Genomic DNA, 24,621 nt, shown 5'->3' with positions numbered 1-24,621 from the left:
CAAAGATATAGTAAAGATAGGTGAGCTTTTACACTTAGCATTCTGTGCGCATCGGTGTATAGCAGGTACTCAAAACGTTTTAAACGGGGCCAATTCACAGACCCTCAGACTGTTGGGGACCCGGACCGGATGGGTGGGCGTGGCTAGGTCATATGACTAGGTGGGCGTGGCCAATCTAACACTCCATTAAACAAATTACACAAATTAAACTTTAATTTGTTTTGCTCCTGGGGGTGTTTGATTTGCTTTTGTTTGCATGTTGCTCTTTTGGTTGCCTTTTCTTTTAACTAGATCATTTTTTCAGTTGTTTAGGAGTCTATTGGTCCACTTCAGGAAAGTCAGTTTTGCAGCAATTCTTCTCAGCCCCAAGGAGCTTACAATCAACAAGTCTCTCTCCTCTCTCTCTCTCCCTCTCCCTCTCTCTCTGATCTCTCTCTCTCTCCCTCTGTCTATCTTCTGGAAGTGGGGGAGGTGAAAAATGGGCCCATTTTTGGCCTCCCGGGGCATCCTTTCAGTTACAGCCCACGGGAGTTGTGAAGGTAATTCCTGCGCTTGGCCGAAGGGTGGGGGCCAGCAGGTGGGCAGGGCAATGTGGGCGGGGAAGCCTCGTGGTCCTACGCGGGCCAGATCAATGGTTTTGGCGGGACTTATACAGCTCGTAGGCCATAGTTTGAGGGCCCTTGGTGTATAATTATGCCAACCATCCCATTGCATTAAACAGCAAAAGAAACTCTTGGGACATTTTTTTCTCCAAGGGTATAACTTGACTGAAAAGCCATGGGGATACAGAACTAGAAAAGCCAGTTCTGACACTTTCGCACGCAAACAGCATAAGGAAAACTTTTCCTCCTCCCCCCACCCTCCAGACCTCCCATTGTCCACCAATTGGTTGCACCTGCTTTATTTTGGAAACGGCCTGCCAGCCTCGGACATTCCCAGGCGATGACCTTGGGGTTTGGGTCTGTCTAGCACTTCTAGGCAGCACACTTGCATTCCAGAGTTTCCTCCCAAACCTCCCTTACATGAGTTCATAAATCAAGAAAGATTGGACCATATTAGTCCTGGATTAAAAAAAAACTCAAACCGCCTCCATATTGTTGCCCAGAAAACCACATGCATGTGACATGCTGGGACTTGAACTCTCTTGTTAAAATGACTGAGCAAAAACTCACTAAAGAAACCTGTGCATTTCTGTGTAATTCAGCACAGTTCAGATTATTAGAGGAACCTTACCAATGCCATGGAAAATCCTCGCCAGAGCCCTCCCAGAGAACTTTTCATCTTGACGGATGGAGAGGAAGTGGCGAATGTCAGCCTGGATTTGCTGTTCCCATTGCTGAAACTATAATTGGGAAGAACATTCCAGGGAAAGTGAAATTAGCATTAAGGGGACTCCATAGCAAAGCACAATTTCAGACAAGGGCCGTGTTTTCAGCTTTAGTGCAAATGCCATTCAATTTTAAAAATAGACAGCCAGGAACGAACGTTTTCTGCCGAGTTCGACTTTATGCTGCTCCAATCGAACTAGGATGGCTTTTTACCATCTGCATAATATCAGTGCCACTCTGTAAAATTTTACAGAGATGCATGAATATTAGTTTGAACTTTGACACTGCTTCACATCAAGTTAGCCTGCAGTTTTTGTAGCATGTTAGCCCAATATTGCTCACCGTTTCAGTTAGCAAAGTTGTTCTCCAGAAAAAGAATGTCGTTTTCTGTATGATGCTGATAGTGGCTGGTAGACTAGTTTCTGCTAATAACAGCTCTGCAGGATCATCGTCATCATTTAACGACCCCATAATCCCTTGCAGGGTGGAGTCTGGGCAACTGAATGGAGCTAGCATAGTGTTTTAATGGCCAGATGCCTTTCCTGTCGCCAATGCGGAGTTTTGTTCAGCAGATATATTCTCAGTGTGTGCAGAGAGAGAAATATCGGCCTCTACCTAGGATCGAACTCACAGCCTCCTGATTCTGAGGCGAGAGCTCCACCTCTAAGCCTCCGCACCACTCTGCTAACAGCTCTGCAGGATGTTTAGACAGAAAAAAGCCACATTTGGCCACCTGCTCCCTAATCGTTTTAACTAGAAATTTCTCTGTCAAAATGTACTGCCTAATAAGAGTCCAAATATGTAAAAATATAAAATATAATAAAATATATAATAAGAGAGTCCAAATATAGAAAAGGGAATGGCAATATTGTTCGGTGCCTGATGACACACAGAAGGGTAATTAACCAGACGGAGGCGGTGAAATTTTGGAAGTTTTTCAGGACACGTACAAGGCAAAGGCAGTGAATTTTCACAAATGATGCCAATTTGGGGCATAGGCAGTTGCGTTTTAAACCAGGGGTATCCAACCTTGGCAATTTGGAAGACTTCAACTCTGTCCGAGACTGTGGACTTCAACTCCCAGAATTCCCCCGTCAGCCATGCTGTCTAAAGAATTCTGGAAGTTGAAATCCACAAGTTGTACAGCTGCCAAGATTGAACACCCCTGATCTAAATAAAATAAATAAATAAATTCCCTTGGATTAACCTCCATCCTCTGAGGCCCTCCATATGCATCAGGACCCCACCGCCCAAAGACCCCTAGCAAAGCCACCAATCTGCAGAAGGCCAACCAGGATAGAACCTTGTCAGCCTGCCTGATTTGGCGCCAACTGTAGACGAAAAGCTGGATTTCCTTACCTGAACGTCCTGGAGATGATCAGCCCCACAGTCGGCACCCACAGAGGTTTCATCCAGCACCGGCTGCTTCTCAAAATAAGCCACCAGCTGGGACTTCAGCTGGCTGCTCCTCTCCTGGTCTGCATGGTCACAGCACGAGGCGTAAGTAGAAAAAGCCACGCTGTGGAAAACGACACGGACACACAACAGAGGTAAGTACAGTGGAGGTCCAGCAGCACAGGGAGTCTTCGACTTACAACCGCTAGTGACCGTTCAACGTTACAATGGCACTGGAAAAAGTGATTTACAACCGGTTTTAATACTTATGACCATCCCCAGCGTCCCATGAACAACATTTAGGCGTTTTGGCAACTGGCTAATCTATTCTAATATGGTTGTTAAGTGAATCTGGCTTTCCCATCAACTCGACTTGTCAGGAGGTGTCACAAAAGGGGATCAGGTGACCCTGGCACATTGTGACCGTCATAAATATGAGTCAGTGGCAAAGCGTGTGAATTTTAATCACCTGACCATGGAGATGCTGCAACGGTCATAAGTGTGAAAAGGGTCACAAGTCACTTTTTTCAGTGCCGGTGTAACTTTGGACGGTCACTAAATAAACAGCTGTGAAGTCCGTATTTTGTCAGAATCCACCCAGCCTCCCGTGGGGTTTACAGGCCCTTCCTTCTTTGCAACTGCCCACCTCTGGAAAGCCTGGAAGCAGACTTGGAGCTGCCGGAGGGCTGCCTTTTCTCGACCCGTGACTCGCTGGTGCAGGAAGTCACACACCCCATCCAGCTCATCATCGCTGAGGTCGCCGTAGGAGCGCAGGTGAAAGGAGAGCTCCCTGAACTCCACCAGGATCTCGCTCTTCCTGGAGCCTTGGGAACCTGAGCAAGGGGACAAGAAAATGGTGGACAACCTCTCGAAATCCCCAGATCCTCCAGCACGTTCTGAATCACTGCCTCTCGGTGGGGGAAGATGTTCCCTGAAACACAGCCGACTGCAAGCCCAAAAGGCAACTGGACTTTCTTGGGTTTCTCTTTGAAAACATTTCCCCTTCTCATCCAAGAAACTTCTTCGGTTCTAACTGACTAGCAGGGGATGGAAGGATTTATATTCTTTGCAGTCATCTGGACGTTAGCACCCTAAGAGTCGTTGAGGCCATTTGGGGGTTTATCTCTATCTTCAGGGTCACCTGAATCCAGAGTGCAAATGGATCTGGAACCTTCTTGGGACCGCCGAAAGGACTGTGATTGGTAAACAGGAGATGAAAGTGGTGTCATATCCCTCCCCTTTGTTGAGAGAGGGGCTATTCTCTAATTTTAACACAGATCAATTTTAATACCTTGGGAGTCCTTGGTGCTCTTTCAGCTGGCTTCTTTTCTTGCAGACATTTCATGGCCCAAACTTGGATAATGAAATCATGCTAGCACTTCATATTTGGGTCATGAAATATCTGCAAGAAAGCTCACAGAGCAACAAGGACTCCTCCTTTCAACCCTGAGCTACAAATATTCTCCTTTACTGATACATAATTTTAACACAGACATTCCATTCCCCACCAGTCGGTTAGAACTAAAGCTTCCTTGGATGAGAAGTGAAATATTTCCAGATGAAAAAACGAAGAAAGTCCAGTTGCCTTTTGGAAAAAGTGCCTTTGGGACCGTCAAGACTTGGATGATTGAGAATCTCCACAGACATTTCACTGACCACCAAGGAGACCTCTAGTGCTGAAGAGGTAAGGGATGATTGACAAACACTATGCAGGGACTCTGCTTCTTTTCTGGGCCGTGACTGAGAACTAGCTCAGATAAAAATCTCCCAACAGCCCCCCATCCTCCCTGCACACCAGTTGACCAAGCTCCCCGCTGGCTTACCGTTCTGCCATGGGCTGTTCCACTGCAGCTGTCGTAGGGCGCGTTTGACTGGCAGAACCTCCCAGCCCATGGAATCGGCCAGTGCAATGACATCGAACTCCACAGAGCTGGCCTGGGTGGCTCTCACCCCTTTCAGGCGCTGCTGGGCCAAGCAGACCGCGAGCGGAGGGCACCTGGAGGCAGGAGAGACAGCAAGGAAGCAAACTTGACTGCATGTGTCAACCCTGAAGCTGACCTGACTGGAGCCATCTTGGAAGCTTCAGTGCTGCCACACTGGAGAATTAGGAGAATTAAGAGATAGTTGGGGTTTTTTAGCCAAAACAAAATACTTTCTCTTGGGAACCAAGGACGTTCTCACACCTGGTCAGAGGAAGGAGGAGTGATGTCACCAGGCAACCGGATGGCACCCTGATTGGACTATGTGACTGACTGTTTGGGGATGAGGGAAAACTTTTGTTTTTAATTAGGTGAAAACTGCAGGAACCTTCAGAGTCGGTTTTCATCAGAGCTGTGCCAATATGATAAGCCCGAATAAAACTATTCTTTGAGGAATCTATCTGCCTTGGAGTTTTGCTTGCTATGGATGTATTACTTGGAACCCTGACAGCATGAACGAAACAAGCATATACCTTTTCTATACTAGATTTCCCCCGAAATGAGACCCAACCGGAAAATAAGCCCTAGCATAATTTTTAGGATATTCATAATATAAGCCCTACCCCCCAAAATAAGCCCCAGTTAAAATCATCAGACAGACAGACACATTTAGTACAGTATTTCACTAAAAATAAGACCTAACCGGAAAATAAGTCCTTGTTGGAGCAAAAATTAATCGAAGACCCGGTTTTATTTTCGGGGAAATACAGATACCTTCCTCTGTGAAAGAGATGGGCGATTTCTAAATCTGACCAATAAAATAATAAATACTGCGACCTGCAAAACCCGATATTGGTTTACATAATTTATATACAGGTAGTCCTCGACTTACAACCATTCGTTTCAGTGACTGTTCGAAGTTACAATGGCACTGCAAAAAGTGACTTGTGACCGTTTTTCACACAGCCATTGCAGTATTCCCCCCCCTCTGGTCATGTGATGAAAATTCGGACGCTTGGCAACTGACTCATATTTATGATGGTTGAAGGGTCACCGATCATTTTTTGTGACCTGACAAGCAAACTCAACGGGGAAACCAGATTCTAATTTAACAACAGCAGTGATTCGCTTAGCAACTGTGGCAAGAAAGATCGTAAAATGAGGCAAAGCTCATTTGACTGTCTTGCTTAGCAACAGAAATGTTGGGCTCAATTGTGGTTGTAAGCTGAGGACTTCCTCTATTGGCCCATCTCAGTCTTGTGACACTGAGAAGCTCATAATGCAAGACATAAAGACACAAAAAATATACAACGACATAGCAGTGAAGTTGAGGCTCCTAAAAACTACAATCCAATCAAAGCCGCCACGTGGATTGTACCCACTGCCTGGCCCTACCCCTGAGGAAAAAGCCAGGCTTCTGATAAAGCAATGATGGTCAGCCCGGGAGAGGATACTGATAGATGAGAGGGAATAATTCATCCCTTCCAGCGAACCGGTTACTCTGAAGCCCAGCTGGGTAGGACTGGAGGGCCATCCCAGTCCCATCTCACTGGCAGCTGCTCCTCACCAAGGGACCCAGACGGTACGTGCGTTATCCATGTGCTGCCTAATAGTGGCTCCTGAGCTACCCAGAGATCCCAAGCGTAGCATTCAGTGACCGAAAGCCCCACGTTCTGTGGGGTTTCAGGGTCCACCCTGAGATTGTCCCAGGAACATGGGCAGGCTTCCTTTTGGCCTGGATCTGTACCCATGATGCCTGCTCCCACACTTGCAGCAGAGGGCACAACGGATACGGCCTTCTATTTGGCAAATGCTGGTAATCTAAGATGTTGTCCTAGGTCAGCTGCCCACACCCTTTTGGGCACCAGGGACCAGTTCTGTGGGGAGAAGTTTTTCCGCAGACCAGAGGGGCGTATCATTTCGCGTACTGCCTGCATCCCATGGATGGGGCATCGCTTGTTTGCACAGCCTGCTGCCGGCATGCTGCGGACCGTTGCTGGTTCATGGATCAGGGTTTGGGGACACGTCCCTGTTCCATTGCCACAAATGGACAGCAATGGACGCCTGGTCTAAAGGAGTCAGCTTTGACTGAAATGGCTTATAAACCTCTAAAATAAATAATAAAAATGCTGCCAGGGTGGTGGTGAACTGGTTAAATCTGACCTAGGTGCCTTCTGCCCCCAGTTTGCCTGCATGTTTGCACACAACAGCAATATCATGTTCAAGCCCATTGTTCCAAAATGCCAACTGCAGCGAAACTCCCTTCCCTCCCTTCTGGGTGCTCTGTCGCATTTGCTTTTTATTACAGGTTGTTTTTGTCCAGGTTGTTATGCTATGTGGTTGTTTGTAAGGGTTTTAAATCGCACACTGAGGTGTTTTAAGCTATCTAGAATTTTCTGGACTGGGGCAGCTGCAACAAATCATCTTCATTCACATCCCAAACCTACAACTCTGTGTGCTGAATTTTTGGCCTGCAAGATTAAATAAAAGTAATCCTCACACTTACAACCATTTTGTGAAGGTTCCGATTAACGAACCCCAACGAGTCAGCGCCCTTGAGACTTTCAGCTTCCTCAAAGAGGACATCATTTCAGCAAGGGTGATGCTGAAAGCAGCTCTGGCTATTCCCCACGCTTTCAGCATAAGGAAAGATTAGACAGCTCCCTCCCTCCCTCCTTGTCAGAGGTCCAGTTAGGTGTTCTGGCATCTCCTTGGACTCCTCTTCCAGTCTCTCACCCACACCTGTTGGGATGACCTTGGTTCCCACGAGATAGTAGATCGTTGATGTCTGGTCTGACAATTCAAAGCTGCCTCCTCCCCACAAAGTGTGTCAAGCTGAGAAACGGAGACAAATGGAGCCTTGGCAGTACAGTGGTCTAAAGCACCCTGTTATTAACACCAGCTGTCTGCAATTACTGTAAGTTCGAATCTCACCAGGCTCAAGGTTGACTCAGCCTTCCATCCTTTCTAAGGTAGATAAATTGAGGACCCAGATTGTGGGGGCAATAAGCTGACTTTGTATAAATATACAAAAGAATGAAGGCTATTGCTTAACGCATTGTAAGCCGCCCTGAGTCTCCGGAGAAGGGCGGCATATAAATCAATTTTTTTAAAAAAAAATGGCTGCGACGGGCCCGATCCTTTTCAAAGTTGACACATTCATTGACTGACCATTAAAAATTACAACGGCACTGAAAAAAAGAGACTTTTGACCGTTCTTCACATTTATGACCATTGCAACATCCCGATGGTCACATGATCAAAATTCAAACACTTGGCAACTGACTCATATTTATGACGGTTGCAGTGTCCAGGGGTCACGCGATTCCCCTTTTGCAACCTTCTGACAAGCAAAGTCAATGAGGAAGCCGAATTCACTTTAACGACGCGTATTACTAACTTTGCAACTGCAGTGGTTCACTTAACAACGGTGGCAAGAAAGGTCGTAAAGTGGGACAAAACTCACTTAACAACTGCCTTGCTTAGCAAGAGAGATTTTGGGCTCCATTGCGGTTGTGACTGGATTTGAGCCACGGCTGTGAAAGAGCCTTGTTTCTCAATTTCTTGACATCCTCTCTTACTGGCTTGGTCCTTTCCCCCACTTCCTTTCCTCACCTTCGAGAAACCGTCCGCAGCTGCTGAGGGCCTTTGTAGCACGAAACCCGGCATGAAGAGAAAGTGGGGTGCAGCAGCTCTACCCAGTGACAGGGGTGCAGTTCCAGGTAGCACAGAAGGGTCTCTATGCCTGAAAAAAACCTACTTTCGGTTAAGTGGACAAGGACACAAGGCTTGCCAGGTCAACTTGAGAACATTGTGGATGGTGCTTTCTATTCATGTTTTGGAAACATCCCCCCACTTACCACCATCCAATTTCCGCAATCAGACCTGTGCCATCTGTTGACAAAGGGGCTTAGGCAGTCTTTTGTTGTGCTCAGAAAATATGCTCTTTGAAATCAAGCATTGGGAAACCTGCCCTCCTGCTGAAGATGGATTAAGGTCCGGATGACTTGAGCTTCAGTTCAGGCTGTAAGGAATCCTATGTTTGCTTTTTAAAGTCTTTTCCCAGATTGCTTCTATTCCAAAACCAAGCTGGAAATCATTTTGGACCGATGCCAAAAGTTTAGGACAACAGAGAACCAGTAAAGATTTGAGAAGCCGCAATGTTTCCCAGTATCTTATTAAATACTGGCTAGTATTTATCCCGAATCAAATTTGGATTCTTTAGATAAGGAAGAAATTGAGGCAGCAGCAATAAACAGGGAAGATTCAGAAAACCTCTTCAGCTCTTTCTTCTCAAGCCATTCTGAACAGCCAGACGGTTTTTGAAATTTTCTTTTTATTTTAGATTTCCTACCCCGCCTTTATTATTTTTATAAATAAAAATATTTTTTTATTTGGCTCTAATTTTTTGCTCTTGTGATCTGGCGAGATCCGGCCATGAATGGCGTGAATGAGTTTTTAATGTTTTTAATTTTTCAATGTTTTTTTATAATTATTTTTTAAAATGTATTGTGAGCCGCCCTGAGTCTTCGGAGAGGGGCGGCATATAAATTTAATAAATAAATAAATAAATAAATAAATAAATAAATAAATAAATAATTCAATTTTTCCCACAACAACCCTGTCAGGGGGAGGGGGGTTGGGCTAAGAGAGAGATGGACTGGCCCAAAGAACCCAGCTGGCTTTTGTGCCTAAGGAGGATTAGAACTCACCATCTCCTGATGATCGGTTCAAAATCATCCAGCTGGCTTTCTTGTCTAAGATGGACTAGAACTCCTGGCTTCTAGCCTGATGCGTTAATCACTAGACCCAACTAGCAGACAACCCCCCCCCCCCGCTTCCTTCTGATTAGTTTTATTTCATATTTAAAGCTTCAGGAAGACAGTTCTCACGTTCCTGTGATTCCTAACACCAGAGGCCCTCACCTTCTTCTCGGAGGTCCAGCGCTTCCACAGTTGGTTGAATAGGGATGGCTCTCTCGTGTTTATAGCATATTCGCGACTGTTCTGGGTCAAGTAGCTTCTCTGAACTTCCTTCTAGGGCGGTGAGCATCTCTGCATCCTCCACTTCACAGCCCTGGGGATTAAAAATGGGGGAGGAGGAGGAGAAAGAGAAGGCGAAGGAGAAGAATCAGCTGGCTGCCAAAGGGCTCATCAGTCCTGTGGGCTTAGGCCTTAGAAGCCAATGCTGTCTTGTCTCTCTTAAATCTCTTAACGTTTTTCCTTTGAGTCATGTGCCTGTTTGTGAAGGTCAGCTAAAGTCCACGCTGAGATTCAGGAACACATACACAAAATTCTGGGGATGCAAAAAAATGAAGCGGTCCTTCATTGCACAGCTCTGACTATCACAAGATAAAGTAGTCCTCGCTTAATGACCAGTTGCTTAGCAACTGTTCAAAGTTACGACAGCTTAAGAATGGCTCCCTAAGACCCATTCTTAAGGGTCTTAAGAATGTCTTCCCCCCCCGCCATCATGGGATCACTTTAGGGGTCCTTGGCCACCGGTTCACATCTATGGTCAGTTGCAGCATCCCAAAGTCACACGACCATAATTTTCAGCAGCTTTTGTCGGCTTCCGGCAAAATAAGTCATAACATTGGGCATGGACATGTGCCGACCTGCTTCATGACTGCCATGATTTACAACCCTAATCCCAGGTGCAATTACGATCGTAAACTGAGGGCTACTTGCATATTCAACCATGCTGGTTCTCCCTAAGGAACAGCTTTCAAAGTGGTCTCCAGTCAGTTGTCCTCTCCTTCACCTGCTGGTTCCTCTTTCCTAATATTTTATGTGATCTTGATACTACAATAGAATGACAGAGTTGGAAGGGGCCTTGGAGGTCTTCTAGTCCAACCCCCTGCTCAGGCAGGAAACCCTATACCATTCCAGACAAATGACTGTCCAGTCTCTTTTTATAAACCTCCAGTGATGGAGTATCCACAACTTCTGGTGGCAAGCTGTTCCACTGGTTAATTGTTCACTGTTGGGAAATTTGTCCTTAGTTCTAAGTTGCTTGATTATTTTCCACCCCCATTGCTTCTTGTCCTGCCTTACTGGTGCTTTGGAGAATAGCTTGACTCCCTCTTCTTTGTGGCAACCCCTCAAATTTTGGAAGACTGCTATCATGTCACCCCTGGTCCTTCTTTTCTTTATTTAGACTACTCAATTCCAGCAATTGTTCTTTATTTGTTTTAACCTCCAGTCCTCACCTTGTTGAGTTCCTGCTGCTTCTGATGAAGCTCTTGGCATTTGCAACGTGGGAAAACCGTCTGCACGAGCCTTTTGATGGTGAAGAAGTCAACCATGTCTGCGTAAATATGGCGCCTCAGTTCATGCAAATCCTCACCCTGGCAAGGAGAAGGTCAACTTTGTGAATGGTGGAGAAATAGGCATTACTATTATTTATTACCTAGGCCTATGCATGACTGTATCATTTTCTCCTCTTTCCCTGAAATATATAAATATGAGTGCCTCCATTTATTTGTAGGAATTCCTCACATTATTTCTTGGAGGGAATTCCTCCAGTTAAAATAAATAACATTTTATTTATTTTAAAATTTTAAATAATTTTTAAATTTTAAATTACAGGGCGATTTGATTATCGGTTTTGGGGCCCGGCGTTTGATTTCACGAGATGCAAAACTGCAAGTTCTATCCGCAAGCATGTTAAAGCATAACAGAAGTTGGAAGGGACCTTTGAGGTCTTCTAGTCCAACCCCCTGTTCAAGCAGGAAGCCCTATATACCATTTCAGACAAATGGTTGTCCAGTCTATTCTTAAAAACTCTAGTAATGGAGCACCCACAACCTCTGAAGGCAATCTGTTCCATTGGCTAATTGTTCTAACTGTCAGGCAGTTTCTCCTTAATTCCAGGTTGCTTCTCTCCTTGATTGGTTTCCATCCATTGTTTCTTGTCCTGCCCTCAGGTGCTTCGGACTCTTTCTTCTTTGTGTCAGCCCCTCAAATTTTGGCAGCCCCCCCCCCAAAAAAATATGTGATGCGCACATATGGCTGGTTTTCAGGCTAAAAGCTTTTCCCTGAATAAATCCCCCCCAGAACAAGCTCTACTTTACCTCTGGGTTGAGGAAGAGATGACACTGGGCAGGTTGGCCATCCCTCCCAGCACGCCCGATCTCCTGCACGTAGCTCTCAAAGTTCTTGGGCATGTTGTAATGCACAACCCCGCGCACATCCGACTTGTCCAAGCCCATCCCGAAGGCCACCGTGGCCACCACCACTCGCAACTGGCCGGACATGAAGTTATTCTGCACACGGCGACGTTCGTAGGCAGATAAGCCGGCGTGGTAGGCATCGGCCATCCATTTCAGAGGGCGCCGGGTGCTCTTTTTCGCTGTGGGGGAATGAGAGGAGAATGAAGGGGAGGCTCACTGAAAACCTGGGAGAAACATCAGCCACATAAACCACGACTCGTTTCAAGGATTCAAAAAGGCTGGGGAAAAAAAGGCCTGGCCTGTTCCAGAAGCAAAGATTTCATGCCTGTTTGGCTGTGCTTTAATTCTGGAAGGATCTTCTCTCAGAGACGCTGGGTGGGCTCGTGCTCTGACACCATTTTGGCGGTAGCGAAGGTGTACAGGTAGGCCTCGACTTATAACCATTTGTTTAGTGACCGTTCGAAGTTACAACGGTACTGAACAAAGTGACTTGTGACCGGTTTTTCACACTCACGACCATTGCAGCATCCTTATGGTCATGTGATCAAAATTCGGATGCTTGGTAACTAACTCATATTTATGACGGCGTCCCGGGGTCACCTTTTGCGACCTTCCGGCAAGCAAAGTCAGTGGGAGAGCCAGCTTTACCTAACAACTATGTGGCTCACTTAATAACCGTGGCAAGAAAGGTTGTAAGATGGGGCAAAACTCACTGTAACAACTGATTTGCTTAGCAACGGAAAATGTTGAACTCAATGGTGGTTATAAATCAGGGACAAAAAGAACAACAGAGTTTCTGCCACATCACTTGTTTCCTACCCAGCTGTTCCCCAGGTTGGTTCTGCCCAGAGGTGAAATCCAGCAGATTCTGGAGGATTGGTAGCAGAAATTTTGAGTAGTTCAGAGAACCGGTAAATGCCACCTCTGGCTGGTCCCAGAATGGGGTGGGAATGGAGATTTTGCAATATCCTTCCCCTGCCATGCCCACCAAGCCATGCCCACAGAACCGGTAGTAAAAAAAATTGGATTTCACCACTGGTTCTGCCAATACTCCCCAGTCAACAACTACCTTTGGCTTTCTTCCTTTTTCCAGGGAGTTGGTCCTCCCCCTCTGGCTCTCCTTCACAGGGGGCGTTTCTCAGCTTCACCCCTTGCAAACAGGTGCGGATGAAGGCTGCAATCCGCGCTGTCTCTTCCCGGCGCGTGCAGTACACAATGATTGAGTCCAGGCTTCCAAATCTGTCCCCTTGCAGCAAATTTACGAGAGCCTGCAATGATTAGCATTTTTTTTTCAACAGAGATTCAGAACTGTTTTCCTGGATACCTTAGGAAACGAGGTTACTGTTGTTTGCAAGAAAATAATACCCAGCAGGAAAACATTTCCTATCTAGGGAATTGTTTGTGGCATTTTCAGCCTGGTTTTCTTCTCAGTTCTAGGAGATTGACCCCAAACAAATCCCAAAGGGGCTTTTTCAGCTCTTTTGAAGACAGCAAAGTCCACATTTTGGATAGAGAAGGACTGCTGGTTTGAAATAGGGATAAAAGAGGCCATCTATGTCATGGCTCCTCTCTCAACAGAGAGGGAGGGATACGACCTCATCTATCTCCAGTCTGCAACACAGTCCTCCTTTCAGCAGTTCCTAGAAGGCTCCTCACCCATTGGCACTACTCAGGTGACACAGATAAACCTCCAGGTGGTTCAATGACTCTCTCAAAGGATGCAAATGACCAGCTGCCTGCAAGGAGTACAAGTCCTTCCATTCCCCACCATCCAGTCAGAGCTGAAGAAGCTTCTTGGATGAGAAGAGAAACGTCTTCAAAGAAAAACCAGAAAGTCCAGTTGCCTCTTGGAAAAAGCACCTTTGGGACAACCAGGACCTGGATGACTGAGAAGCTCCAGAGACATCCCAAACAAATTCTCCCAGAGCAGTGGATTTCTGAACCCAGATAGATCCATTCCAGAACTCTGGCTACTAATACTGGAAAGCACTCTAAAGGTGTAGCCACTTTTGGATATGAAGTACAAAGCACAGCAGAGCCTGTTGATGGAGAAAACCAGTTTTCTGAGAAAAACCTTAAGATTCAATCTTGTGAGTTTCTGGCTCAACACACACCTGGCAAAGTTCTTAAAGAAGACTGTCCCCCGCCTCCCAACCGCTCTCTTATATGGAAACATCTGCCTGGGCTCCAGACTCACCTGATCCTTGTCTCTGTCTGTAGAGACAGAGAGACACAAGTTCGGAGGAACTGCAACAGAACGCACAGCCAGCCCTTCGCCCTCTGGGATGCCCAAGTGATGGGCCACGTCCTGTGCCGTTGAAACGGTAGCAGTGGCTGTCAGGCCTAACAAACACCGCACACCCAAGCGTTCTCGAAGAACCTGCCAGGAAAGAAATGGCGAGGTCATCTAATTTGGAAAGCACAAGAAGCCAACTCTCTTCCAGCAGTGGGCTTATCCGTGCCCAGCTGGAGAAATAAAAATGCTGCCCTCGCCTCAAATTTACACACACATTTGCACAATGTGTGTTGCTCTTCCCAATTGGAAGAGGAAAGTTTTGATGAGAGAGAGAGGGACAGAAAGAATGAGAGACAGAGAGAGAGAGAGAGAATGAGAGTGTGTGTGAGAGAGAGAATGAGAAAGAGAATGATAGTGAGAAAGAGAATAAATGTGTGTGAGAGAATGAGAGAATAAAAGTGTGAGAAAGATACAGAAAATGAGTGTGAAACAGGGACAGAGAGAATAAGAGAAAGAGAATGAGAGTGTAAGAAAGAGTAAATGAGCGAGAGAGAACAAGAGATTTTATTCTGCTTCAAAGGGAATTACAAACCCCTTTACCCATCACTAGTGGCAATAAATGAGGTCAGTAGGTCAGCCTTCCCAATCTTGGGGCATCATACTTAGATTATCACATGGAATCGTTTTAGAATTATTTTAATTATATGGCCAGTCCTCATCCTAAAATACAAGGCCAGGCCAGCCTCAAAGACCTATGTATATATTACTATTATTTTGAGTCCTTTTCAAATAAAATTCCATTTCTGCTTATAGGGGGCTTTTTCAGGCAGAAGGTATCCAATTACCAGACGATTTATCATCTCCCCTAAAACTTTTATCCTTTGAGTGGAGGTGCCACTGGCCACTGAGTTCCTTTTAAACAGGTTTATCCAATCTTGGCAATTTCCAAGTATATGGACTTCAACTCCCAGAATTCCACAGCCAGGATAGCCACTGCTGAAAATTGTAGGGATTGAAGTCCACTCACCTTCAATTTGCCAAGAGTTGGGAAAGGCTGCTGTAGAAAAATTTTGAGGCTAACAGAACACAAGAGGACTATTCAGAATGCTGATTGCTCTGGGTCTTTGACCCCAGAGGCCCCTCAAAAGCCCCTCCTGCCTGCACCCCGACCCACACTTCTACTCATTCATCCTCAGTACCTTACAGAGCCGGAGGTAGCACGGGCGGAAGTTATGCGACCACTCGGACAGACAGTGCACTTCATCGATGCAAGCAAAAGCCACGGGGGGCAGCTGGTCGGCGGGAGGGAGGCAGCTGCTGCTCGAGAGGCCCCCTCCAACCAAGGCCTCGGGGGAGAGGAGGAGTACCTGGACTTTCCCGGCCTTTACCTGCAAGCAGACAATCTCGGTTGGTCAGGGAGACAGGCTTTCTGTCAGATGCACCATCTTAAGCTTTGCGCTTTGCTGGCATCATGTCATAAATTCTTAGGGGGCAACAGGGGAGAGGAAGGAGGCAATTGGCACGTGGAGAGTACGGAGTAGAAGAGTAGAAGAGTGTGTGTGAGTGTGTGTGTGTGTGTGAGAGAGACGGGCTTCATAGAAACCAGAGGTCTTCAAGGACACCTAGTCTGGGAAAAGAATGCAAATTGCACCAAGTGACTCTAAACATCTGAGCTGTTCCCAAAAAAACCTATAAAGTACACACAGATGGAGAGTCAAGGAAGGAGGGCCAGGGAGGAGGAGAAAATCTGTAATGCTTTGCGCAGGAACTTTAGATCCAGCCTTGCTCTTGCTGCAAGCAGTAATCCTTAGTAAAAGAACCTATCACTTCAACTAAATGGAGTCGAGGGTCTTTCTTTCCTAGGGACCTAGCTGGGGCAGGTCTGACACTTTCATTGCAACCCTGCTCAGTGTTGGACATCCAACCACAGCCTTGTTGAGCAGGATGACTGAGAATCTCCCTGTTAGCCCATGTTCTCGAAAACAAGTGTTATGAACATACGGAAACAATTACGAAGGGAAAAAAAAGAGTGTTTCACTGCAGGTGGTGGACTATTGCTTTATTGACTATCCAAAGTTACAAAAGCACTGAAAAAAAATGGCTTATAACTGTTTTTTTACATCGCTGTAACATCCCCATGGACACGTGATCAAAATTCATACACTTGGCAACGGACTCATATTTATGACGGTTGCAGTCACGTGATCCCCTTTGGCAATCTTCTGACAAGCAAAATCAATGTGGAAGACAGATTTACTTAACAACCATGTTTAACTAAGCTAGCAACTGCAGTGATTCACTTAACAATTGTGGCAAGAAAGGTCATACAGTAGGGCAAAATTCACTTAATAACTCTCTCGCTTAGCATCAACAACGTTGGGCTCAGTTGTGGTCGTACGTTTATTTGCTGCTTAAGTTCAAAAATGGAGGCTGGCAGGACCCCAATACACCTAACGCTACCCCCAACTGAGACCACAAATCCCGCAATTCTTAGACCGCATGGCGATTAGGGGCTTTGTGGGGCAGTATAACCTGGAGGATCCTAGTAAAGACAGTTCTCAGTGACCCCAAGGCAGCTTCGCCCCCACGCAGGTGGCTCACCCGCTCCATGGCAGCTTCCCTCTGAGTCTTCGACATGCCGGAGTGGACGCAGACGGCTTTCAAGCGCTGAGGGAGGCCAGAGACCTGCAAGGAATACAGACGGCGCCTCATTCAGAGTTAGGCAGACACGGAACTACCAGCACCGTCTAGGAGCCAAGTCCCTGCTGCTTTTCCTATTGCTGCAATTTTGGCTCCAGAAAAAAAATGCTTGAATTGTGCATTTTGGCATTGGCCCACCTGTGCCAGCACACAGGAGCCATGCTGCAGAGAGTCTAGGATAACTTGGCATGGCCAACTTGGCACGGGACAAGAGTTACACTAACACCGAAGAAATGGTGGAATAGAATCATTAAAAGGATGCGAAAGGAGGGACAGAATGAAATGTGGATGACAAAAATTAAAATAATGTTTTAAATATTTTAAATATTTAAATTGAATTGTTGACTTGTTCCGCAGCAGGTTGTCCTGCCACGAGTTGGCTGTGGTGAGTTGGACGCACCAAGTTGTCCCATTGTGTGCTGCGGGCCCCACTGAGTATTCTAGCTGGTGGGGCCCAGAAGAGCCTTCTCTGCTGTTGTGCCTGCCCTTTGGAACATCTTGACACACACAAACCCGAGTGAGGTCAACTCCCACCCTCCTGACCTTCTGCAAGAGTGTAAAGACATGGGCCTGCCAATTGGCAAAGTTTCGCAAAGGGGATGATTGATGGATTCACAACAGATCCCACCTCCTTCCCATCCTACTCGCGCCCTCCCCATCTTTTAATTGGGATGCAGTATTTGGACCTATTTATATGTCTTTTAGCTTTTGTATAGTTTTTAAAATCTTTTTAAGACTGTTAAGCCGCCCAGAGTTACCCTGTGGTAAGATGGGCGGCCAATACATTTTATAAATAAAATAAAGTAAAAAAAAAATTGCGTGAAGCTACAATGTCCCTGGCCTGCACTTCTTCCCCATAGCTTTCAGTGCCAGTCTCTTTCCCTATTATCTTTCATCTTCTTTCTTCTCCCATCTGGCTTTTCTCCTCCTCTTCCCAGCCCTTCCCCAAGCACAACCACTGCCTAAACGGCTGGTTTGGGGTTCGGTATCACCAGGATGATTTTGGACTCCTGATCGGCCAAGCAAGGCTGTCATGTTTCTGTCCCAGAGTCTGGAGGCTGTGTGGATTTGAATGAGGACGAATACCATCTCCAATCCTACCAAGACCGAGTGGCTCTGGGTGTTTGGAGGTGGGGTTGGCTCTTAATTCATCAACCATCTCCAGTGTGGTGTTCCCCCATTGGGGTCCCAGGCCATGGGGCAGAGCCAACTCTTCAGGCCCTTACGGAAGGTCAGGAGAGTGAGAGTGGACCTCACTCCAGGAGGAAAAGATGTTCCAAAGGGCAGGTGGCCAGCAGAGAAGGCTCTTCTCCTAGACCCTGCCAGCCAGAATTACTTGACTGATGGGGTCTGCAGCATGCCTCCTCTGCCAGTCCCAGTGGGGTGAGACAGTTCCTCGAGTCACCTGGACCCATGCCAAGCAAGGCTTTAAAGAGGATACACAATTTGGGGTTTTTTTCCTGGCCTCAAAACTCTAGTTCAAAGAGCAGGTGGCAGCTATGACCAGGAAGGCCTCCATCTGGTATGCCAGTTGCGTCCTTTCCTAGATTGGAGGCTCTTCAGACAGTCAGTTATGCCCAGGCCACCTCACAGCCTTCTACATGGGGCTGCCCTTGAAGACCACTTAGGACTCGAGGCCCGTGGGCCGGATCCAGCCAGTGGGGTGCTTAGATCTGGCCTACGGGGCCGACCTGGAAACAGTGAAGGACTGGCCTAACCCTTCCGAGGGCTGCCATGAGTGATGTCAAGCTGGCCACGCCCCACGCCCCCCGAGGTCAAACACAACCCTGATGCAGCCCTCAATGAAATCGAATTTGACACCCCTGACCTAGAAGCTTCAACTGGTCCAGAATGTAGCACTGCATGCAGTGATGTAACACCTCTATCCTCTGAAGTGCACAGGTTTCTGGTTTGCTTCCGAGTACACGATTCCAGGTGTCGCCCTACAGGCTCCTCCCCACCAAGCTCCCAAGCCAAGGGCGCATTCCAGCTTACTTGGTCGTCCATCAGCGACACCAAGGGAGAGATCACCAAAGCGATACACGGGCGCCGCTTGCTGTACAGATACGCAGGGAGCTGGTAGCAGAGAGATTTCCCCATTCCTGTTGACAAGACCACCAAGGTGGAGAGCCCTGCAAGAGAGTGAAGCCAGCAGTCAGCCTCAGAACTGGCAGCCGTGGGAGCCTTTCCCGGTGCTGGCACTCGCACAGAAATTGCAACCTAAAGGACATCTAGCCCACCCCCCTGCTCGGTGCAAGATTCACTACGACAGGTAGGACAGAGGATCACTGAATTGCTATAGGAAGACCTTCAGGGAAAATCTCCCCACTACACATGGTAGCCTGTTTCACTGACTGACTGGTCCTACTTTTAAACATGTAGCCTGAACCTACATCGCTGAAGATCAGAAAGGGTTCCAAGAGATCTTGTGAATGCATGAAGAGGAAAATATTTCTCCAAATTGCCAGAAAACAAAACAATAGAGCCAGGTGTCCTTTTCTGACAGGTCCAGAACCCCTCTCAGTTCAAGTGTTGCTGACAGGGAAGTGCCCACAGTGATCCTACAGGGAAAGTCAGTCTAAAGAATTTTCCAAGAATCTCTACCCATCCAATTTGATCGAGCAGACTGGGCATCTGCAGATCCCATCAGCCAAAGAGTGTTGGCTGGCAGTGACTACATGATTTTCTGAGTGGGCCCCTGCTCTGTGAAATATCCTCCCCTCAGGGATTAGAATGACCCCCAACTCTGCTGGCCTTTTGCGAGGCTCTTAAAACCTTGCTGTATTCCCATGCCTGGGGCTCTGAATGTGTTTAGATTCCCGTTTCCTGACTTTACTGTTCACTGGCTAACTATATTTATTTTGGATGTTTTTATTGTTATTAAAATGCTTTTTATCGTCTTAATTTTTTTATTTTTTTTTTACAATTTTGGAATTGTAAGCCACCCATTGACTGGGCAGCTATAGAAATTGAAAGAATGTATGAAAGTATGAATGAAAGAGTTGAGATGCACAGTGCCTATTCACATACTAGAGCACACATGGCAGAAAACAAATTTCATCTGATGTCTGCGTGGAAGGGATTGGGGAATAGGGACAGGTCTTTCTCAGAAAAGCAGAGGAGGTACCACACCACAATATATTTCTCCTTCCGTTCATTTTTGCAACACAAAATCACACTTCATAACACAAAACATAAAATGTGCATTTTCTCTAGGCCCCACTGAAGGCTGTGCTCAATAGACAGGAGGGAGCTTCAGGTAAGATGGAGACTCACCATGGGGCAGACCTAACTTCTCTCATGTGCAGTGGCACAAGCATTCCAGGAAAAAAGGGAGACACTTTTTGTGCCTGCCACCCATCAGTGCCAATGTTACCCCACCAGGCTCTGTCAGGAGACTAAGCCAAACCAAGAGCCGCCTGCTTGTCCTTCGGAAATCAGGCTTACCAGAAATACCTGGCCATCACAACAACTGCCAAGATCCAAGTAAGCTAAATATTTGCTTCTTTATGCCTTACCTGAGAGTATCCTCATCACTGCTGTTTCCTGTCCTGGCCGGAAGGAAGTATAGCCCAGCTCAGCCAGTGCTTGGAACACTTCAGGAGGTGTATCTGGACAAGACACAGTGCACAACCGCAGTTAGGAATGCCTGTCCTCAGGGAAGACTCAGCAGGATGAGCTGAACGAAGACACCTTCAATACACCTTCAATTGAACTCTGTTGCAATTTCAGCTATAAAGATACAGACTCTGTACAAAAGATTTCAGATTCTGAAGAACTGACAGCTGAGCAGGGCAACTGAGAACTTTAAAGCTGTCTCAATTAGCATATATTCCTTCTCACTGTCAGGAAGTTCCTCCTTGATTAGTTTCCATCCATTGCTTCTTGTCCTGCCTTCGGGTGCTTTGGAAAATAGGTTGAACCCCCTCTTCTTTGGGGCAGCCCCTCAAATATTGGAACACTGCTGTCACGTCTCCCCTAGTCCTTCTTTTCATTAGACTAGCCATGCCCAGTTCCTGTAACTGTTCTTCATATATTTTAGCCTCTGGTCCCCTACTCATTCTTGTTGTTCTTCATTCATTCAAGACTCTCAACATCTTTTTTGTATCTTGGCCACCAAAACTGGACACAATATTCCAGAATCAGAACCAGAACTAGAATCAAGCTGGAAGGGACCTTGGAGGTCTTCTGGTCCAGCCCCCTGCTCAAACAAGAAACCCCGTACCATTTCAGACAAATGATCATCTCGTCTTAAGAAAACCTCCCGTATTGGAGCACCCCACAACTTCTGGAGGCAAGCTGTTCCACTGGTTAATTGTCCTCACTGTCAGGAAATTCCTCATTTCTAGGTTGCTTCTCTCCTTTATCAGTTTCCACCCATTGCTTCTTGTCCTGCCTTCTGGTGCTTTGGAGAACAGGTTGACCCCTCTCCTCTTTGTGGCAGCCCCTCAAATACTGGAATACTGCTATCATGTCATCCCTGGCCCTTCTTTTCACTAGACTGGCCATACCCAATTCCTGAAATCTTTCATCATATAGTTCTAGCCTTCCTCCACTCCTCTAGAATTTTCCTCACCATCGAGTCTTACCTCTCACCTTCTTATCTGGCCCCAATTTATAGAAAGGCTCTATCGGTGCAGGTGGACTGAACGTTTCGGGTACAGGCCTTCCTATTTGCAGGTAACTTTGTTCCTGAGCAGACTGCTCCAGGGTTTCTTGGCTGTTCTCACTCTTTGCTGAGAAAGAAGAATTGACATAGGAATCTTTTTCAGAAAGCATTGTTTATTAATAACCTTAATAGCAACCCAACCCAACCTCATGGTGATGCTATGTCTTATCTCCTGGATCGAGACAACCCAGAAACAATCTAGAAGCAGATGCTCTGGCATGGTGGACGTAGGTCTTGTCGCTTACTTGAAATTTTTGTGTAAGTCGTATTGGTCATCTGAGCCACTTCCTCCAGAGTCAGCAAGGGTACTTCCTCTTCATCAGCACAGCTCTTGTCCTCCAGCTGGGCATCGGTAGCAGAGAGTCGATCTGTATGGACGACACCAAAGGAATGCAAATAACGTTTTCTGTTACTGTAGCTTGGTGATTGCAAGTGTCAGTGCTGCCATCCTGCTTTGCCCCATTGATGCCAGACTGCCATGAACCATGGAGAAGAAGGTGGGGAAAGAGCTGGCGGGGGAGACAAGAAAAGGAAACCACTTCAAGAGAGACATTGGCTGACCGACCCCAAGGCCACAAGCCTCAGAATGGAATGCGGACCATCGGTGAGCCCACCAAGCACCAGAACTGTTACCAAAACAATATGTTTGAATTCTATTGGACACCAGGGAGATAACGGGGAAGGACCTGGGAAAGAGGGAAGTAAGGAGGCAGCTTTCACGGACAAAACCTCAGATCTGGCTTTTTCTATTTTGTAACCCCTTGGCTTTAGTAAAAATATACCTTTCACTACAAATGAAGTCGAAGGCTCTTCTTTTCTAAATGACCAAGTCAGGACAAGCCCGACAACATGTTTCTGTTATGTTTATTTTGGTTCTGATAATTCTATCAATGCTTTTTTTAATGCCTCTGCTACTGATGAAGTCTAATTAAAACTGGGAAATTGACCTTGAAAAATATTTGATCTATGTAGAGGGACGGCTCTCTCTTCAGCTAATATATCCGGAACAATTTGATTATTCTTTGAAATGCACTGATCAGCGGAATCAGGAAAGAAAAATGGGAAATTATTGGCTCACACTAAAGCAAGAAAAGCAATACGATTTTACATCTGGAATTCAAGCCAACCATAGTCAGTTATGTAACAAGGCAGAGGTTATTAATTACCAGTTTAATTATTTTAATGCTCAGTTACGTTAAGATAAGACATGTGTAACTGAATAGTAACTAATTAATTTACTGGGAAATGCTGAATTGGAAGAAATCTCTCAGGAAGATTTAAAAACGCATGACAGAACCAATTATACTGCCAGAAATAATGGTAGAAATTTAACAATAAAATCTATGAAACTTGTGAAAGCGCTGGTGGCAGTAAATTCAGTTGAATGGTATAGAAATTAGATAGATGTAAGTGGTTTATGATTAATCATTTATTTATGTAAGATACTCCTTAATTCCAGGTTGCTTCTCTCTTTGATTAATTAAGCCTAAGGACTTAATTAATTCTGTACTGTTACTGAGTTGACAGAATATAGGTTTTTTTCTTAATCATTTCATTCTTTTTTGTCATGTTTATTTTAATCACCACCAATGTATATAGATTTTTTTTCTCTCATTAGGTAACCACTGCTGTGCTCTTTCTGTTGGTGGCTGTGTTTATATTCCACTATTATAGTTTTTTTTTTAAAAAAAAAACTAGATAAACAAGGTAAGGAAGGTTCTTTTAGTTAATTTACTGTTTCTTTGGCAGCAGAGACCATTGCCTCAATTTCAGAAAGGTCTTTTCAGGCCTGGGACTTCAAGACAACCTTGGCTAACTGATCTCGATTCTGCCACCAGACTTTCCAGTTTGATAACGTCAGCCAGCCAGAGTAGACCCAGCTTCACCTTTGCACTGGGAAGACCAATGACCACGTCCCCCACATTTGAAGCAAGTGTCGGAACTTCGGTCCACGAGCCTGCCACCTCCACCAAACTGATGCCCCTTTTTCTGCCACTTCTGCTTCCACACCTAGGCAGGACCAAAATACAGATGAGGCAAAGAGTTCACCCTTGGTTCACCCTTCCCTACATAGCTGGTGACTTCAGGGAATTATCCAAGGAGCCGTCTCACCCCAATGGAACTAGACCACCCCACTTGTTCCAGCAGAAAAGGCTTCTGCAGGCCCCATCGGCCAAGGAATTCTGGCTGGCAGACTCAAAGAGAAGAGCCATTTCTGCGGTGGACCTGGCCCTGTGGAACATCCTGCCACTGGAAATGAGAACTGCTCCCACTCTTTTGGCCGGATATCAAAATCTGGTTTTGCCACATGGTTTGGGGCCCCAAGAGGGGCGCCTTCTGCTGGAGGTGGTTTGATGGGGTAAGAAGACCTCATCCCCCTGCCATCCATTTCCTTAGTTCTAGTTTTTATATAGCATTGTAATTGTAACTGTTTTTATGTTGATCTTTTTTAAGGCTTGTAAGCCGCCCTTATCAGTGTAAGGAGCAGCATATAACTTTAATAAATAAACAAATTAAGCAGAAGAGAAATTGGGCTAATCTTGCTTGCTCTTTCAGTAAGACCCATGGTTTTAACTTCTGATACAGCTAGTCCTCATCTTACAACCATTCATTTAGTGACTGAAGTTAAAATGGCACTGAAAAAAAGAGACTTATGATCGTTTTTCACACAACCATTGCAGCCTCCCCAAGGTCACCTGATCAAAATTCGGGTGCTTGGCAACTGGCATGTACTTATGGCAGTTTCAGTGTCCCAAGGTCATGTGATTCCCCTTTTGCAACCTTCTGACAAGCTAAGTTAATGGGGAACGCAGATTCACTTAACAACTGTATTGCTAACTTAACAATTGCAGCGATTTACTTAATAACTGTGGCAAACAAGATTGTAAAACGGGACAAAACTCACTTAACAACTGCCTTGCTTAGCAACAGAAATCTTGGGCTCAATTGTGGTCATAAGTCATTGACTACCCGTAGTCAATTCTCCAGCATGGGGGAAAAAAAGATGATCAAGCATGAAGTATGAGAACCAGTTAAAAGCTCTTAAATGTGTTGACCCACTATGGAGGTTGGCCATAAGGCAACCTACCTGCTTGCGAAGGTGTTTTCCCTTCAAGACGTAGCTCTTTACATGGGATTTTGTTTTCATATTGAGACGGACAAAATTGCCACATTTCTTGGATGGCAGCCTGGGGGGAAAA

General features: G+C 45.9%; 1 protein-coding gene across 2 annotated transcripts in view; it reads right to left on the bottom strand.

Moving 5' to 3' along the window:
* RECQL4 (RecQ like helicase 4) overlaps window positions 1–24,621 on the bottom strand; it is a 32,501-nt gene that overhangs the window by 785 nt on the left and 7,095 nt on the right. The window contains exons 7-24 of one of the 2 annotated variants that reach the window (XM_034419957.3): window positions 24,510–24,609; window positions 23,308–23,431; window positions 21,667–21,789; window positions 21,342–21,488; window positions 20,271–20,363; window positions 18,748–18,884; window positions 16,654–16,737; window positions 15,252–15,440; window positions 14,014–14,196; window positions 12,886–13,084; window positions 11,718–11,995; window positions 10,854–10,991; window positions 9,568–9,718; window positions 8,258–8,387; window positions 4,547–4,719; window positions 3,370–3,556; window positions 2,688–2,847; window positions 1,234–1,342 (exon numbers count right to left, since the gene is read on the bottom strand). In XM_034419957.3, the coding sequence (XP_034275848.3) occupies window positions 1,234–1,342; window positions 2,688–2,847; window positions 3,370–3,556; window positions 4,547–4,719; window positions 8,258–8,387; window positions 9,568–9,718; window positions 10,854–10,991; window positions 11,718–11,995; window positions 12,886–13,084; window positions 14,014–14,196; window positions 15,252–15,440; window positions 16,654–16,737; window positions 18,748–18,884; window positions 20,271–20,363; window positions 21,342–21,488; window positions 21,667–21,789; window positions 23,308–23,431; window positions 24,510–24,609 (2,705 nt within the window). The remainder of the gene's footprint in view (window positions 1–1,233; window positions 1,343–2,687; window positions 2,848–3,369; window positions 3,557–4,546; window positions 4,720–8,257; window positions 8,388–9,567; window positions 9,719–10,853; window positions 10,992–11,717; window positions 11,996–12,885; window positions 13,085–14,013; window positions 14,197–15,251; window positions 15,441–16,653; window positions 16,738–18,747; window positions 18,885–20,270; window positions 20,364–21,341; window positions 21,489–21,666; window positions 21,790–23,307; window positions 23,432–24,509; window positions 24,610–24,621) is intronic. The other variant, XM_087891425.1, reaches the window with a different exon arrangement.

This window comes from Pantherophis guttatus, chromosome 3, assembly GCF_059756535.1.
Source record: "Pantherophis guttatus breed Tessera chromosome 3, ASM5975653v1, whole genome shotgun sequence".
NCBI lineage: Eukaryota > Metazoa > Chordata > Lepidosauria > Squamata > Colubridae > Pantherophis > Pantherophis guttatus.
This window is presented reverse-complemented; position numbering and strand designations above follow the sequence as displayed.